We start from the raw sequence: 17,789 nt of genomic DNA, 5'->3' as shown, positions 1-17,789 counted from the left end.
CGGTTTGGTCGTGCACGGAGAGGTTCGTGTACACATGCACCTACACTCCTGTGCCTCTACAGCCACGTGTTTGGTGTATATGCAGGCGTGTATGTTTCGCACGCACACTGACCCATATATTCCGCACAAACACGCCTTTCCCTACGCGCTGTGTGTAAATTCACATTCCCGCCTCCCCTCGCCGCTGTCCCGCAGGCCGGGCCGGGCCGCGTCCCCATGGCAACGCCCGGGGCTGGCGCGGCCGCTCCCGCCCTTCGGCCGCGGCCGGGACAAGGGGACAGGGGACCGGGGAGCTTTGGGGCCGGGACAGGGCGGGCCCACAGGGACTCGTAGTGACTGTAACTCCTCTAAGGCGTGTGTGCTTGGCCAGCATGGCCGGCGAGCTGAGCCAAAATGTCATCAAGAGAGTAATCCGCCAAGTCGGCCTGGAGTGCGCTACCCGGGGACAAAGCCTCTCCGAAACCTTGGTGGCCTTCATGGTAAGCGCGGAAAGAAGCCATCAGGGGCTGGCGGAAGCTGAGGCTTTCAGGGGTGACCTGATCTTGGAAATACCTTGTTTTCCAATTGCCTACATTGAGATATTTCAAAGGAATATTCAGCGACATCCGTTATAAGGTCCTTAAAACCTGAAAAAGTATTTTATTTCTCTGAAATCTATGTGAATATAATGCCCCAAGAAGGCAGCAGGTCTTGAGTCCTGGAAAGTCCCCGAGCTTCAACTCAGAGCTCTTTCTCAGTTTTCTTCAGCAGGCAGATAAGCCATTGTTTACTTTCAAAAGTGAGAAAGAGAAGTGTTCCCAAATTTAATAACGTTTCTTCACGCTCTCATAAATGAACATGTGACGCAAATATGAATGTTTATTGCAACAGCTATATTTGTTCTTTGATGTTTACCTCCTAGCTCTGTTGGGATGGATTACTTTCTTTGTTTCCCTGCTCAGACAGGGCCAGGTAGTATAAATGGGCTGAATATTCGGAGGAGTGGGCTTGGATGCCACGTAAATTAAAAATGTAATGGAATCTGTCTCAGTATTGTCCTTGGCAGACAACTATAAGTGCCCTAAAAACATTTTACATTTTGGCATCTCTTAGGAGACACAGTGCTGCTGCAGAATACAGTCTGAACGTGCCTGCAAAGCTGCGGCTGAAGAAAGATGGAGCTAGGTTCCTTTTTTATTGATGATCAGCTCTTGACAAACTTGTACATAAATGTAAATGGTTCACAGCAGTACTCTTAATCTGCTATTTTTTTTTCCCTAAAGGTGATACTATAGCTTTAGAAAACAGATTGAGCTCAAAAGCAGTAGTAATCAATTAAGCAGGAAAATTTTAATGAGTAAAAAGTTTGTACAAGTTGGCTGGTAAGACACCCAGCATGAACACCAATTGCAAACATGCACATATTTTCCTGCATGGAAACTATGAGTTTCATAGTTTCCATAGTTCCATAGGAACACTATGGGTTTTTTATTCAAATGGCAAACATTTATACTGATGCATATAGCACCACATGAGAAGTTTATGAACAACCATGATGGATTTTCAGAAAGTGTTATTTAGGGAAATATTTTTCCAGGTCATTTTTAAAGGAGCTGTATTTAAATGTTTGTATCACAAATAGATTTTTTTTCCTTAATTTGTGCCTGAGAACTGAGATTGGAACTGGTGAGATGTGAAATGAAGTAATTTTATTTCATTCTCAAGGACTGAAATGGATAAAAAAGAATATTTCTTTACAAATACTGAATGCATCTGAGATTTTTCAGAAAATAAAAGGTGAGTTGCAAAGATGGTATTTTGAGATGTAAATTAAAAACTTTCTTTTGGTAATATCTAGGTGAAAGCTGTTGTTTTAGATCCAAGAAATGATTTTAGTATGGATCGTGTCTTCACAGAAAATGATGTACAAAATCTTACCCAGGTAATTCTGACATGATGTTGAGAGTCAGTACTTAGCTAAGACTATAGCATTATTTGCTACCTGTAGCTGTAACTAAGATGACATAAACACTTTTAAAATCTTAGTGCTACTTTATTCTCATGGTTCTATAGCTAAAGACTGGACTATGTTTCTGTAGATAAATCCTTAGAAAAGCTTTATGTGGAGAGAATGGTAATGAGGGGGCTCTACAAGTGTTGTGAAACCTGTAGTAGATCACTGACAGTTCAGATGTTTCCTCAGAGATGAGAAAGAACTCACTTCTCTGACTCTCTTTTTAGCTCTGTGTTACCAGACTGCTTGACACAACAAACCCATCCCTAAACACAATTAAGATGCAAGTTTACTTTGATATGAACTATGCAAACCGAGGTAAATTTCAAATGTGTTTTCTTAGAAGTTGCTGTGTTTAGAATTTAATAATAGTAATTACTGTTAAATGAATGCTGGCAGTAAAGCAAAATAAAAATCCCAGGAGAAATTTGCTGTACAGGAATCCGATGTTTCAGTATGGATATAGTAGGGAACAGTGTACATTAGATTTGAGAGTACACTCTTCTCATGCTGTCCAAGAGATTTACTGATTATAATGTATTAGGTTGCTTGGGGACAATTGCACTTTCTGGTTCAGTGGTTAGCTGCCTTCAGCAAGAAAAGCTTGCACTTGCCCCTGTGTGTCTGAAGGTACTCAGAACTCTGCTCATGTATCTCAAAGAAAACTCAGTGTTTTATTAATATCCCTAATTGAGAGATTTGAGTAATCTTGAACAATCAGTTACAGTTTTAACTGAGTATGTTTTTGTCTCATCAGTAGTAATTTCATATGATCTGAGAATGGGAATGTGAAAATAAAATGAGATGGGGAAAATGCCTCTTCTGTAAATGTAACTTCAGATCTCAAAGGGACAGTGGAGGCTGGCTGGGAAATAGAATACACAGAACAAGAATAGACATGAAAAAAGCATTTCTGGGTGGGGAGATAATGAAAATGTTTTCTTGATAGCATGGATTAAAATCAAAAATTAGTAGCACTGGGAGCTGCTCCTACGTCCTCTGAACTCTATAAGCAGTAATTCCAGCAAGTTTTTGAGATGCTGAGTAGCATTCAAATTTGAGCATGTAAGTTCAGGTGTGTTTGAAATACGAGTGTGTGTGTGTGTGTCTGTGTGTGTGTTAGGTCCTCCTGCAGTCAGAAGACTCTATAGAGCCAAAGACTTGCTGTTTAATTTGACCTGAATAGTTCTCAGGACTCTCTTGACTGATGTTAATCATGCTAATTATATTACTGTTTAATTCTACTGGTTTTAATTTTAACGGTGTGGTACTATGGGCATCTCTTCCACATACCTGCACTTCAGAAACCTCAAGCTGGTGCTCTGACTGTGGAAATGAATTGCACCCTCTGTATAAGCCAAATTTCAAAGAATTTAGATTGCACTTGCTAAGTGTCCTTCTTTCTTAGCTGAATTACTGAGTGAGCAGCGGCGTGTTCTGGAAGGAAAAGTGGCTCCTCTAGTCAGAGCTATCACAGAGAGTAGTCCACGTGCACAAGAAGAAATGGAGAATTTGTATCAAAGGATTGTTACCTATGTACTGCTGAGCTCTGGCCTGGGATCGCCAAGAGATTTTGAGGCTGTCAGGGAGGCAACAGGTCAGTAAACTCCCAGCTGTGAAATTGTGCTTTTCTTTTTGAAAAATAAAATTTCACCTTCTCTTTGTTGATCTTTAGATACAAATGTGGTAAACTGTGGATGCTTACTATCCAAACTGTCCCTGCTCAGCCTTGAAGTGTAAATTTCCCATGGATTTCCTACTTTTGCATTTGTTTAGGAGAGGGTATTTTTGCTTATTTAATCATTTTCTTTTCTTATTAGCTGCCTTGCAGAGTGTATTCTCCCTGACAGAGATGATTACTTTCATTTCACACAGTAAGAAGGACAAAGAACAACAGCTGAAAGATTTTGCCATGCTAGTCACAGGAATTCGTTTGTACAACAAGGAGTGCCAGAAAGGAGGAAGTGGCATTGATGACTGTAAGCAAACAACTCCATTTGAGCTGGGTATTCCCAATTCATTCTTCCTGGCCTTCTTCACTGGAGCTGCTCCAATAACTTCCCATCTCAGGGAGACCTGTTATTGTTATTAGTATTTTACAAGTTGGGAAACTGAGAATTGAGAATTGTGCAGATTGCCTGAAGTGTCTCAGAAAACCCATGTCAGCTGCGACAGAATTGCATCTACTATAAAGCAAGTTTTCTCACATTTCTTGACTTGACTGGGATATTTCCACACCTGTAATTCTAAATATTTGAAACAACCTGACTAGTAAGATAAGGTGGTTGAATCTGGCTCACACTATTTGGAAATGCATGAATATAAGGATAAAATTTGGAAATCAAAATTTTATTGGAAGACCATTTTGTTCAAATATTGCACTTTAACCATTTGATAATGATTTCATTTATTCTGTCTATATGTATCTAATATTTATTCTATGTGAATAGTGCCAGCCATCCTGAATGAAGCCATTCCATCGGCTACACAGACTGTCGATGAATATCTGATTTCCTGCCACCTGCTAGCCTACCGGTACACAGCTCTGCTGGAATCCATGCAGGGAGACCGCTACAGACACTCCCAGCTTTATGCTTTTAAATTAAAAGAAGCACTATTCAATTTCAGACAGTACGAAGCCTTCCTGTGCATCCTTCTGGTGAGATAACATCATGTTATATCCTGTCGATTTTTATTGCAGATGCAATATATTCAAGTTATCAACTTGTACCGGACAGAAATATAAGAAAAATTATTCAGAAATAAATGAAATAAAATAAAATAGATATCTAAATACAGAACCATTTGTTTAGGCTGTTTAGAACCATTTGTTTAGATTGTTTAGGCTGAAAAATACCTTTAAAATCATCAAGTCAATCCATTAGCATATTAACCTGGCACTGCCATGTCTGAGTTCACCATTGAACAGTTGTTTGCATATTGATTCTCTGCCCTAAAAAGCATGAGAGAAAAAAACCTCCTTAATCAGTCTCAGTTTTAGTCTGCAGACACCCCCAAAACATATGGAGTCATCAGTCTCTGAAGAATACATTTTAAGTTAATATTTTATTAATGAAGAGCTTTTCTTTTGTCTTTTGAGAAACTGCAGGGTTTTATTATCTTTCTTGTATAAGGCATTGAAATTTAAAAAAAAATTAATTTTTTTTTCCCTTCATTGGGAAAATATAGAGGATTTTCTATAAAAATTACTAGTTTATTTTGAGTGAAGTGCCAGAACATTTACGGAAAAATGTATTTTTTAAAAAAGTAGAGGAAATTTTGTTCCTTAAAACAGTTGTTCTGAAAATAACCGAATGAAGAGATCCAAGTAAATACTTACTAGTAAATAATAGACTTTTTGAGTGTGATACTTCTTACCTGAAGTGAGTTCTCTTTCCAGTCTGATGTAATTACAAGTGCTCGAGAAGTTGAAAGTTTGAATGTTCAGTTTGAAGCAGCAATGATGATACTGAAAAACACAATGCAGGATAAGACTTCCATAGATTCCAAAGAAGTTTTTGTAAGTATTATGAATGGAAAACCTATTACTTCTTCAGTGGAAAAAATTATTAAAGTATGATACTTTGCTGGTGTGCTTGTTTTTAAATTGTTTATGTTAAGAAAGAGGCTACATTATTTTCTCTCTATTATAATCTGTGATTTTTGAAGGGGCAATTAAAAGATTTTCTCTTAAGGTAAGAAAAAGACAAGGCAAGAAAAAGACAAGGTGCAGAAAGGGAGCAAAGGAATTAAATGGTATTTTACTTTAAGTGTCTTGAGTTACTTGTCACTGTTTGTAGTAGATTTACAGTGATATTTTTCTTTCTTGTGTGTATAAATATTCTTTCCTATTCCTTGCAGAAACTGTAAGAACACAGTGATTGCAGAAAACAGCACATCAGAGTGTGATTCTTTTAAAGTTCCCTCAGATAGCAATCCCTGTAATTACAGTATGAGTCACTGATAAGATTTTTCTAAAGAATTTGTGATGGGGGTGTCAGCCTCTTTCCTCTTCCCAATAGCTTCTAAACCTGTTGGCGTGTTTCAGTCACTTTTGTCAGAGTCCAAAGATCTCAAAATATGTCATTTTCTGCAAGTTTTGTGGGAAAAAAGAGCAAATAGAGGCACACAATTAGAGCCCTACTAAGATCAAGTCTGAAATGGTTTGTGTGCTGTCTGGCCTGTGAGCAGCCACTGAAGGTACCTCTGCAGGGCTGACGTTCTGTACTGTTGCACCCTTGACTGGGAGTTACAGGACATGGGAGGGAGGTGTTGAGGGGAGAGGGAATGAGTGCTGGGAACTACAGGTATTATGAGGGAGGGTGCTTGATGACCCTGTGAAAACCTGGGATTATTATGCTGGCATGGTAAAAAGGAAATGGGAGAGAAATATGTTAGAAACCAGCTTCATTTGATTTGCTTTCCATGTAAGAGCTCATTATTTTGTGTGACTTGATTATCATTCCAATTTCTTGTGGTTAGCTGCTGAACCAGCATGCAGTTTCTACATATGTTAGGTTATTTTTCAACATTCTTAGCTAATTATTATAAAGCAAAATAAGGACTACTGTGGAGGAAAATCATGACCCCCACCTATTCACAGTATTTTTTACACTTCCCATAGGGGCATCCAAGCTGGAAACTCATGGGAACGGCACTTAAACTGAGTGATCCAAGCTTCAGTTTATGTGTGCTTTTGATTTTATAAGCCAGCTGTTCTCATTTGGAGAACATTTTCCCCTCTTGTCCAGCTGCTCAAAGCAGTTTTTCCTCTCCTGTATCTTTGTGGGGCTAAGTGACTGATATACCTTACCCTTTTCCCTAAAAGCTGTCTGTTGTTGTTTGCTGCCTTCCTAGAATTTCTTTTTCACTTCAAGTTGGTTAGTTGTTTTGTCTTCTCTGCTGAAGACAAAATATGTAATACCATTTCAGATCCTATCTGGGTACAGATTTTTCTATTAACACACCATTTAAATAACTTCTTGTCTTTGGCTTGTTGCTGAGAAGCTGGATCCTCTACAAAGGTAGAGAAGCAGGGCATTCTGTCTTTTAAAATGCATAGGATAATGCCTATATTTGTAGTAAACATTTGGTTTAAAAAAACAATACATTTCATTAATATTTTTTGTTTGTTCCACTAAGAATGTTTTTGATCATGCTGCCTTTCCTTTAGTTTCTTTCAGTTTTGTATCCATAACATTTCCACAGCATTAGTAATGCTGATGAATTCCAGAGCTGGCTCTGTTGGCTGCTCTTATGATAATGTTCACATGCATAACATGTGTTGTTAAGTGTACATTTCAGATTGGTTGAATCTCTTCCTGTAAATGCTTTCTGTGTGTTCAGATGTAACAGGGCACATTTTATGTCACTGTCATTGAAATCAGAATTTATACTTAAACCTTATAGGCTGTTTCTTTACGTGCCTACACCTGTATGCCAGCATCACTGCTGGGAAGGGCAGCTTCCAGTTTTGTCCTGAACACTCAGAAGAGGACTGCATCCCTTTCAGTTGACACATATGGAGGGGCTGGGGACTGTGGTACCAAGTCACTCTGGAAGCAGGGCAGACAAAATAACAAAACCTGACAGTCTATACATCTAGGTGTGGGTTTACCTAATTTGGTAATTATTCAGGCATGTTACTTCTGGTCCTTATTCCTGTACACCATATTTTCAGTTATGAAACTTTATTGTCAATAAAGTTCTAAATTCAAAGCATGGTCACAGAGTACATTTATTTGGGAAAAGCTTTGGAGTAAAATATAGAAAAGTACTACTCTTGCCTGTGGGTTGACATGATGGATATACTTACCTTAGGCATATGTGATGGAAGCTCCTCTTACAGTGTCCCTGAGTTCCCCTGGAATTTCTGGTTGCTGAAGGCTTGGAGATCAGCCCTGCTTTGTTCATAGCAGAGATTGTTGTGCACAGCACTTGGGTTGTGCTGCAGGCATAAAACAAATCTGCATTTCTGATAATTTTCTTTATGTTCTAGCCTCTGTTTGTTGAACTTTCTAAGCTTTGGACCAGCTATCAGGATGAAAGACTACTGCTAAGCTTCCTCACAAATATGATTGACAATCTGCAACAATTCTCGGAAATCCAATCACAGCATCTTCCAGAGAGAATGCTAACATCTCTTCTGGAAGGTGTGACCGTGAAAAGTGATGAGGAAAGGATAAAAGAAACCATGGGTATGGAAAGTTAATACTTTTTGGTTTTCCTTAATTGTCCAAGATTTTGTAGTTTGAATTCTCTTTACAAAAGATGCTTTACAGAAGATACTATATATTGATTTTTTAATACTCAGAATTTGCACAGTAAATTAAAATAAGATTTGTAGGGTGTAGATTTACATTTTCATGTGATGTAGCTTGGGATTTTATTTTTACATATAAAATTAAAATATAGCTTCTAGATACAAGTATACCTTACAAAAATGGCAGAATGATCAGAGAATATTTATAATTTTAAAGGTTTTTGAGTGTATTTATGTCTTTTTAAACCTTTCAGAACTTTGGCAACGGAGGGACAGGGGACAAGCAAGATAATTTAACAGGGTTTCAGTTACCAGAAGTGTACAAGCAAGATAATTTAACACGGTTTCAGTTACCAGAAGTGTTTGTTTCCCTAGGAACCAAGTTTTATGCCAGTGATTTTGTAATGCATGAGTGGGTGAAAACAGAATCAAAGAATAAGATATTATCTTCCTGGTTTTGTAGCCTGTTTCCAAAAAAAAACCTGATGCTACTAAGGAAGGTTCCTGCAGGACTGATTTTTCAGTAGGTTCTGTTTCAAGACAGGACTAAAGTTTGGCTTTTGGGATCTTGGCACTGCAGGTCATCCTGTGAGAACCTGAGTAATCTGGTCATCCTAAAATATTCTTATCTTTTAGACATCTGATATTTTAGTATTGAAATCGTTCCTTTGTTTAATCTTTTCTTAGGAACCAGAGTGAATGTTTCTGATTTCAGGAACCAAGAATGGCTTTTTCCAGAGACTGCTGATAATTTTGAACAGTTGCTAATCCAGTACCATGGTTTCTGTGCACATTCAATTGGTGTGAAAGGTCTCACCCTACCAGGTATGCTTTGTACTTAAGACATTTTCCATACTATATATGTACACAAGGACTAGGGGGAATGTAAAGGCATTCTGAATGCATCCTCTTAGGTCAAAGCTGGAATACTGTTTTTCCACATTTGCAATTTTCACCCTTAGATAACTTACGTCCCTTGTTAAAGTATCTTTTTTTTTTTTAATACACAAATAAACTGCCCTTAGTAGAAGGTAGGAGAGCTTGAAGAGCAAGCAGGGGCAGAAACAAGACAGGATAGATTAATGTTTCTTCTTGCTTTATGTGCATCTGTATAACCTTCACTGCAGCTGAATACTGGTTTGTTTACTGTTGTTAATGTGCTATAATGCAGGTATAGGGAAATGGCTGTTCCTTCTGTTTTGTGTATCCGTATGTTGCAAACACAGCCATTCATACCTATATCATATGTATTTTGAAATAGTCACGATGAAGTACTAAAAGCCTTTTCTGAAAAGAATGCAAAAGTGCACATTTGATTAAGTCAGCTAATCATGGGAATTTTTGGTCTCTCTAGGCTCATTTGTCTTGAAAGTCAGCCTTATGTCAGCTACCCCAGTTCATGTTTTCTGTCTCCCTATCTTTATAGAACCAGAAGTCTGGGAAGAAAACATTGCCATTACTCGTCAGTATTAAAGAACAGATATTTTAATGGCAATGTAATTTACTTACGCTTAGTATTGCACATGAGAACATCTGTCCTGAGTTAGACTGAAGGTCTCTCTAGCCCTGTATCTGATTAGTGGACACGGACAGTCATGAACACTTTAAAATTATATGAATTCATGTCTGAATGATCATTCCTTAATTATATCCTTCCTTGTTCTAGCAGTTAGTGGTTATGGGATTTCCTCCGATTAATGTTGAGTCCATAACCTTCTGTTGAATAATCCTTCGTAGAGGTTTTTCATTAATCTAATTGATTTTTTAATCCATCTAGAATTTGTCATGGGATATCCTTATTCTCAAGAGCCCCACAATGGTAATTTTATGTGCTATGAAAAGGTACCTCTTTTTGAGATGGTTTTAAGCTCTGGCTTGATAATTTCAAAAAAGACCTGATAGTCCTTCTATTAGGAAAATTAGTAAATAGTAATTTTATATTTCACAAAATTAATGGTTTTATAACCTCCTATCATATTATTACTTCCTTCTTTTTAATGCTGAGGAGGCTTCTTTCCTTAACCTCTCCTATGAAAGTTATCACAAGCATTTGATCACTCCCTTTTACATGTTCTGTTGTGTTGGAACAAAATGTATTATTACAAATGTAGCCTACAGGTTGTTACAACATTGGTTTTCTCCTCCTGTGCTTGAATACTAATAATTCATTTTTTGACTGAATATTTTCTAGGCACTGTCTATGATGACTCTGGTCTTTCCTGGACAATGACGTCTGAAGCAAAGTCTGCCACTGTCCTTGAACTCAGTATTTGTTTTCCTATATAAGTTATTTGGCCTTTATTGACATTTTGTTTTCTCTGTTAATTTATTGTTTGGCTTTCCAGCTGCTTTATCTGCTTCTTCAGTTAACCTCAGTGTCATGCCCTTTGGTAGAAATGCACTACTGATCCGGAATCAGATATTTGCTGGAGATTGTAGGGGAAGCATTTGAGGGAAGAGACTGCTTTCTTAGGCCTTTGCTATATGTCTTTTATCTGTTGTTTTTCTGAGACATGCACTAAGGCATGCTGGATGTGAACTGATCAAAAGCAGCTTTACTGAGCTAACAAAATTGACTTAGGTGTATTTAATAAAAAGCTTGCTTTCAAGGGTTTATTCTGAATTCATAAGAAGAAGGAAGTGAAACTGACTTTAGCAAAACACAGAATCTTGATTACAATTGTCTTTTGTATTGGATATCATACTGTTCACTATTTTAATTTGTGGGGTTTATTTTGGATTGGCTTTTCTTCTAATTTTTAGGAAATCCTGCTATTGGAATTTTGAAGCACAAGCAGAAATGTTATGTTTTCAGTTCAAAAGAAGCTGCATATATCTTTGCCCAAGATCCAGATAAATTCATTCAATTGAATATAGAGAAAGCAAAAGAATATGCAGAACTAATTCAACTCCTCGAGCTCCGTCATCAGTTTGAATACCTTGTTCCTCATGCACAGGTACACACTGCCCATGCCCCTTGCTGAACAGCTGCTGGGTCACTGGTTAGTCTATCCTTTCTAAAAGAGAACAGATGGATACCCATCTTTAGGAAAGAAGATGCCTATCTGAAGGTCCGTCTTTTCCAGGTCCTTAGAGTGTTGAAGAAATGTTTCTACTTAATGTCATTCTCATGTTATCTCTTCTTAGAAGAATATGTAGATCCAAAGGATTCTGTCAGTGGTAAAAGCTGTTAGTCCATAGCCTAGGCAGGTCTTGTGTCTGATGTTTCTTTTGCTCATTTTTGCAAAAGTAGCTTAATAGAACAGTAAATAAATGCAATGGAAGATAATTCAGATATCGTGTTAACTGGAGCTTTAGCTTAGAAGTCATCCATGTGTGCTGGATGAAAGTGTAGTGATATCTGGGGACAGGAGTTATGGAACATATTACAAAATAAAAGAAGAGTCATCAATAATCAATATGATCGTGCTACTATGTGAAGTTCAAATACCTAATTTGGATTTATAGACAACATTCTCTGTGATCCACAGTGAATTTTATGTCCCTAGGAGTGGAAAGAATGTAGTTTTGAACTGGCCCTTGGTTTGAAACAGTTTGTATTCCAGCTGTAGCAGAGATGGGTGCACTTCTCCCAGTTATGATTTGTGATTTTTCGTCCATTCATAAAGACAAACTGAGATGCCTGCATCATAAAATACTGGTGGTGGTGGGACCCTTTTTTTCCAAAATCCATCGATTAAGCATTCACTAGTGCTTAGGTATGCAGGAGCCTGCAACTCAGCTGTGGCCTCTGCCTCAAGTGTTTTCTGTCAGAAATTAAATCCATCAGATACTTAATGTTTTCTTTTTAGTGGGGGCCTGGGGAACAAAAATGCTGTTGAATGTAAAAATCATTACCCATTTGTGGTTTGCAGGTCTCTCTTTGCTTTTAAAAAGTAGCATATCCATGTACTATTTCTCTGTATTCTTCTCATTAATGCCTTGCTTCGCTTTTATTGTTTCTTTTTATCCAGGCCAGCAATGCAATCCAATGTTCAATGAAACCACCCCCAAAATGTGACACTAGTACTCAAACTGATACTCATATCTTGCCTCCAACTATTGTGAGATCCTATGAATGGAATGAATGGGAACTGAGAAGAAAAGCCATAAAATTGGTTTGTACTGTTATTACCAGATTTTCATTGTTGGATAGCAAAGTTGAGAATAAATTACTCTTAACTTTTGTTCCTTGAAACGTAAATCTAGCCTTTAATTCAAAGACATACAGTTCATTACAATTGGTTCAATATTTTGTTTTCTAGGTGTTTTCTCTCCTTATTTCTAGACTTCTCTCAATTTTTCAGTTTTTTCCCTGTTTTTCAGCAGTGCTTCCACTGCAGTATCTATTAATTTTAAATTTTTCAGTTGCCTTCTTTATGTAATAAGAGTTTGTTATTTAGCATTGAATATTAAAGTTGTTCTACATTTAAATCAATTTAATGGGTTGAAGATAGTACTGTATACGTTCTTTGTAAAAAAAATCCACAGAAAATGTTTGTCATACTACCATGATGATTTTCTGGTGTTTTGGAAATCACAGCCTGTCCACAAAAGATTGACCACATATGTACATAAAAGCTTTTAAATGAACAGCATATATTTCAGATTATTCTTTCTAGGGTTTGCCAGCACATGTAGTTGTCAAGATATAGCACCTGATTTTCACAATTTAGTCAAAATGAACAACTTGTGAGTACAGAGAATATTGCAGTTAGTAATACCAACTGAACACAGAACACTGCAGGGTTCTTTTTTCTTGTGTGAACAGATGCACTCTGGAGGCTTGTGGTCTGCTGGGCAGTGTATTTCCTTTCTGTTCTTCTTTTAGCCATAAAATCTCTAACATTGCAAAAGGAAAGCAAAATTTTGAACTGAGGAGTCTTGCCAGCATTAGCTAGCTTATAAGGGATTCTAAGAAATAGCTGTTACTGAGGCATATAAAGAAGCCAATTAGGTTTACAAGCAGCCTAGCTAAAAGCCTCCTTCCCTTCTGGAAAGGACAAAAGTACATAAATAAACATAAGATGTGGTCAGTAGCTCTTTAGCATAAGCAAAAGTGGATATTTTCCAATATCTGATCATGAAAACCATTCACAAACAGATTTGTGGCTTGTTAGTTTGAAATACTTAGAGGAAGTACTTTAATGTACTAAAGGCGCTTTAGCCTCAGTTGTCCAAATGTGAGATCAGTGAGGTGGAGCCTAAATAAAAAATCCCACATGCATGAAAAAGTGCTTTGACTATGGCAATTTGTAATATGGAGGTGATAAAACATTCAATATCAAAGTGATAAAACAACAGAAATAGTTTATCCAGTGCATCAATGAATTTAATTCTTCAGGGGAGCATCATAGATATTTGTGGGTTTTGTTAGAGGATGAGCTCAGATGCCTTGGGTTTTTTTTTTTGTGGTTCATACTTAGCCAAAAAACTTGTAGTAGTGTGAAATGTTAAACTATTACTTTGTTAGAACACCTATATGCTGTTAGATGTAAAAATTTTAGGTAACATTTGTTTCTCCGTGCAAGCACAATTCCTTGTAATAGCATACATTCAGTTTTCAAGAGGGATAAAATTAGCAGAAAGACAAGACCTCATGCCCACTCTTGTTCTAAATGTCATTAAAACCCTCAGAAAAAAAAAGACTTAATATATTGTCTTTATTTTCTATTTCCATTCCAGCTGAGAGAGATCTCACCAGTGGAGTCTGTAGAATATTTTGGCTTGCCCTGATCCAAACACTGAAATTGGCCAAGTTTATGACTCTCTAGCTTCCCCTGACTCCAGTCTCCACTGACTGGACTGGACTCCAGGGACTTTCTCACTTACGTGGTGGGGTCTGAATCCCAGCACACGAGACTGTATTTTGTGTATTTTGAGGAGAACATGATGTCATAATTTACAGTGTTTTACATCATTACTGACATAGAAGGGTCAGTGGGATAAGGAACTTTTTTTTGTTTCAAGTGCTGGCTTTGTAATATTAACACTTTGTGAGAGCTGGTTTTGTTTTATTTACAGCAATTTCTGTGAATAACCAGCTTTAATCATAAATTACCCTAACTTTTACCTCTTGTCAAGGGGTTAGTGAGCAATATCATGTAAGAAGGCATTTTTCCTCTTTTATCTGATACTTTGTGATACCAACCCTTAACATCACGTTTAGCAAAAATGAGGCAAAGACTGGAAGAACTTACCATGAAAACTTTTTATTCTAACAAAACAAAGGCTTCAGCATTTAACAAAATTAACAAAATGACCGATGGAAAAGATGAAATTATTAAGGGAATCATTTTAGAATTGTGTGGGCTACCTCAAGTGCTGTTCACACATCCTGTTAGTTCAGGACTTAGCAAATCACAGTTGCAACTGTGAATTGACAGGAGGGTAAGATGGGCCACGTTCCAGGTTTGTGAAGCCCACAGATAGACAAACACTCCTAGTATATTCTCGTGCTAAAATTTTCAAACAATGTTGCTTAATCTGATTATTTTTGTGTCTTTAGGCCAATTTGCGCCGCAAGTTAACTCATGCCATGCAGACTGATCTCAGCCATATGAGAAGAGAGACCTTCACCCAAGTGTACTTTACAAAAGAGATTGGCACCCAGACTAAGCGTGACAACTCAAGCAATGTACCCAAACCCCAGATTTACTTGAAAGGTCTCCGAGGAGGATCATCTCCCACTACTCATATGGTCACAGTGGACTTAACAAGACCATTAGATGAAACCTAAGTGAAAATGAGAAACCTGATGACACGCCTTGAAAGTGTGTATAAAAATCCCTGAATATATCTGAATTTAGACACTAAAGATTTTGCTGTGTCTGTTGATTCCAGGAGCAGTTGGTTTGTTTCATTTATCTTACCTGTTGGGGCTGCTGACTGACATTAAGTGGCAGAAGTGATAAGCCTGAAGCACAGATTTTAAATATCAATTTAGAATCAAGATATTCCCAAGGACTTTCACTACTAGCATTTAAATGTGTAGTGTGTTCTGGGATTTTACTGAAGTTTTAATGCAACAATTGCTTGTTGAAACACTGTCTTTAAGTGGAATAAAACTTACCCCAGGAGAGTCACTTGAATGTCACAGCTCCAGCCTTAGAGCAGAATTTACCAAGAAGGTAAAACCAACAAAATGAAACCAGCCTGGGTCCTTGGGCCTGTCCATTTGTGCTGGTGTTAACCCAACCCAATGACTGCAGGCCAAGGCTGGGAGGTTGAGAAGAGGGAATCTATCCTGGATGGTTTTGGCACCCTTTTAGGTCTCTAGCAATTTCTGTAGTTGTTGGATAAACAGTGAGCGCACTACAAACCATAGGAACTTGACTTCAGGGGACCTTTTAGAAAGCTCTGTTTTGCTTGATTTTGAAAAATTAAAGAACAACAGAGAAAAAGTTTTTAGCTTTATGTCATTGTGGCAAATATGTGCCAGGTCTGATCAATGCAACTGCAGATAGTATTTCTGTTTGTGAAAATGCAAATTATTTGAGCTTTAGGATGAAATATCTTCTCAAATGGAAGTAGGGGTACTTTTAAACAGATATTCTTTTCATGGCAGTGAAAAGCTTCACGAGTTATTATCTGCAAAATGTCCAGGTTGTGATAAATACATATGATAATGTTGGCTTTTCGCAAATATTACAATGGATACTATGTGTATTATTTTAATTCTTTTTTTACAAAGGTAGCCTTGCTGTGAAAAATAGCTGTGTAATGATGACTAATGTCTTTCTTTTTGGTGCTAGCTAAGCTTAGACATAGTAGTGAAATAGCTGTTACAGTTTTTGAACTGCCTGCTTGATCTGGGTAACATCCACCGAACGGACCCTGCCACTGACACTCCAACTATCAGGACCTGTCATCTGCAGAAACCACAGTCTGGGAGCGATAACAGAATCGACTACAGAGGACAGCACATGCTCCGAGGAGGCGTATCCAAGGAGGAGCTAGGCTAAGCAGTTCCTGGAACATGCAAACTAGTTTGGAGAAAAGTTCGAATATGCATAATTGTTTGTGAATATGCATTAGGCTGAAGGGTATGTAAAGGGTGTCTCTGTCCATAGGAGGTATGCTTTTTGGCTGAATGCCAAGCACCCAGCACAGTCCTTCTGCTTGTATCTGTCCCCTATTGTCTTTTATTAAACTTTTAAATCCTAACAGGAGAGTGAACCTAGTTTTCACAAGGTGATTGCATAGGGAATGCTAAGGTTTCTAAATCTTGGGGTTTTGTGTGCATTGTGATGCAGTGTGGTTTCCTGGGTCATTGTTAGGCAAGGTTGTGACAATGAAATTTGAAGATTCAAGATGCTGAGTGATTTTTTGTGGCATTGTGCAGGATAGCATTCTCTTTTTCTTTTGTTTCCAAGGTATCTGGTTTCACCTTTTAAAGTTATACAACAGGGATGAATCCCTAAAGCATTATTAAAAAAAAAAAGGAGCATGAGGAGAGCACTAAGAAAGAACTTTGCTGAATGGTTTTCTGACTAGGTGATTTTCTCTGTTGGAAAAATAAACTAATCTGTAGCAGCCAGATGTGCTGCTCCTCCATGTTTTTAAATCATGAGCAGACACCAATGATCAGATTTATTAATTAAAATATCAGTGCAAATACTAGCTGCAGCTTTTTTTCTTTCCAGAGAAAAACACCCTGTTGCTTCTTTATTAAATACTTTTTTCTTGCTGTGATCGCTGTATGTTTTTGATATAATTTGCTTTGAGGCTTTTATGCTACAGTTCTTACCAACTGTTCAAAACAGGCTGTTGGATTTGGCTTTCGCAGATGATAATTAATTGGTGGGAGGGGTTGTGATCAACGTGTGGTTCCAATGGTTGTTGTTGATATTGTTCATTTGTTGAAGGATAATGGGTTTGTTGCAAATGGTTGTATTTTTGGGCACTTGATATTGTGTCAAATTAATACCTTTGTTGTAAGTTAATGACAGTTATAGCTTAGGTTCATAATATATTTTAATGATAGGGAGGATTAGAATGTTCTAGAACACTGGGGAAGTAATCGAAGGAAGAGTTTGAGTGGGATTTTTGCATAAAGGGATAAATGCAAGGAGATGATGGAGTGAAGACCGAGCCCATGGCAAGATCCCAGACAACTGGGAGCGAGCGACAAGCCGATTGAAGGGACTGACACAATCTCCAGCCTGTCACCTCGGACCTCGGGGGAGGGCTTAGGGGAGGTGATAGGGTGGGGTTTGTGGGGAAAAAAATGTAGCGACACAGCTCTCGAGGCTGTCTGGTTACAGGTTATCTGAGCCGTGCCAGCAGTGCACTTCGCTTTGTGTAAGGGCAGACAGCCATTCTAAGCCTCTTACCGTTGTTTGTACTATGAAAATGAGGGAATAAACGCTTTCAAAATGTAAACAGTGAGAGCACCTTTCTCACACCGACAAACTGGTATTTCAAGAATCCATTAAAACATTTTATTTAAAAGTAAACTGATGATTGAAATTTCATTTTATCCTACTTTGTTCTTTTCCACTGGAGGAGGTAGTGCAGTGCTGTGAAATACTG

At 37.8% G+C, this 17,789-nt stretch overlaps 1 protein-coding gene across 2 annotated transcripts; it reads left to right on the top strand.

Annotated features, from left to right (window-relative positions):
• Positions 1-245: 245 nt before the first annotated feature.
• On the top strand, positions 246-17,713 carry CFAP206 (cilia and flagella associated protein 206). 2 transcript variants are annotated; one of them, XR_014851016.1, is made up of 13 exons: positions 246-479; positions 1,838-1,921; positions 2,221-2,311; positions 3,402-3,590; positions 3,814-3,972; positions 4,444-4,652; positions 5,394-5,513; positions 7,992-8,190; positions 8,943-9,080; positions 11,019-11,212; positions 12,230-12,373; positions 13,941-14,191; positions 14,764-14,899. XR_014851016.1 is itself a non-coding variant. In XM_085056374.1 (12 exons), exons 1-12 carry the CDS (start codon positions 372-374, stop codon positions 14,992-14,994), a joined length of 1,866 nt encoding a protein of 621 aa, XP_084912500.1. In that variant the 5' UTR covers positions 248-371; the 3' UTR covers positions 14,995-17,713. The 2 variants fall into 2 exon arrangements, 1 of the variants encoding a protein (XP_084912500.1); XM_085056374.1 differs by lacking the exon at positions 13,941-14,191 and having other exon boundaries at positions 248-479; positions 14,764-17,713.
• Positions 17,714-17,789: the final 76 nt, after the last annotated feature.

This window comes from Lichenostomus cassidix, chromosome 3, assembly GCF_008360975.1.
Source record: "Lichenostomus cassidix isolate B80296 chromosome 3, HeHo_3.0, whole genome shotgun sequence".
In the NCBI taxonomy this organism is placed as follows: domain Eukaryota; kingdom Metazoa; phylum Chordata; class Aves; order Passeriformes; family Meliphagidae; genus Lichenostomus; species Lichenostomus cassidix.
This window is presented reverse-complemented; position numbering and strand designations above follow the sequence as displayed.

Bases quoted from the DNA above. Each gene is read 5' to 3' on its own strand.
- CFAP206 (XM_085056374.1), top strand. From the start codon at position 372: ATGGCCGGCGAGCTGAGCCAAAATGTCATCAAGAGAGTAATCCGCCAA. The intron at 11,213-12,229 runs GTACACACTGCC...CTTTTTATCCAG, and splicing joins ACCTTGTTCCTCATGCACAG to GCCAGCAATGCAATCCAATG. The intron at 12,374-14,763 runs GTTTGTACTGTT...TTGTGTCTTTAG, and splicing joins GAAGAAAAGCCATAAAATTG to GCCAATTTGCGCCGCAAGTT.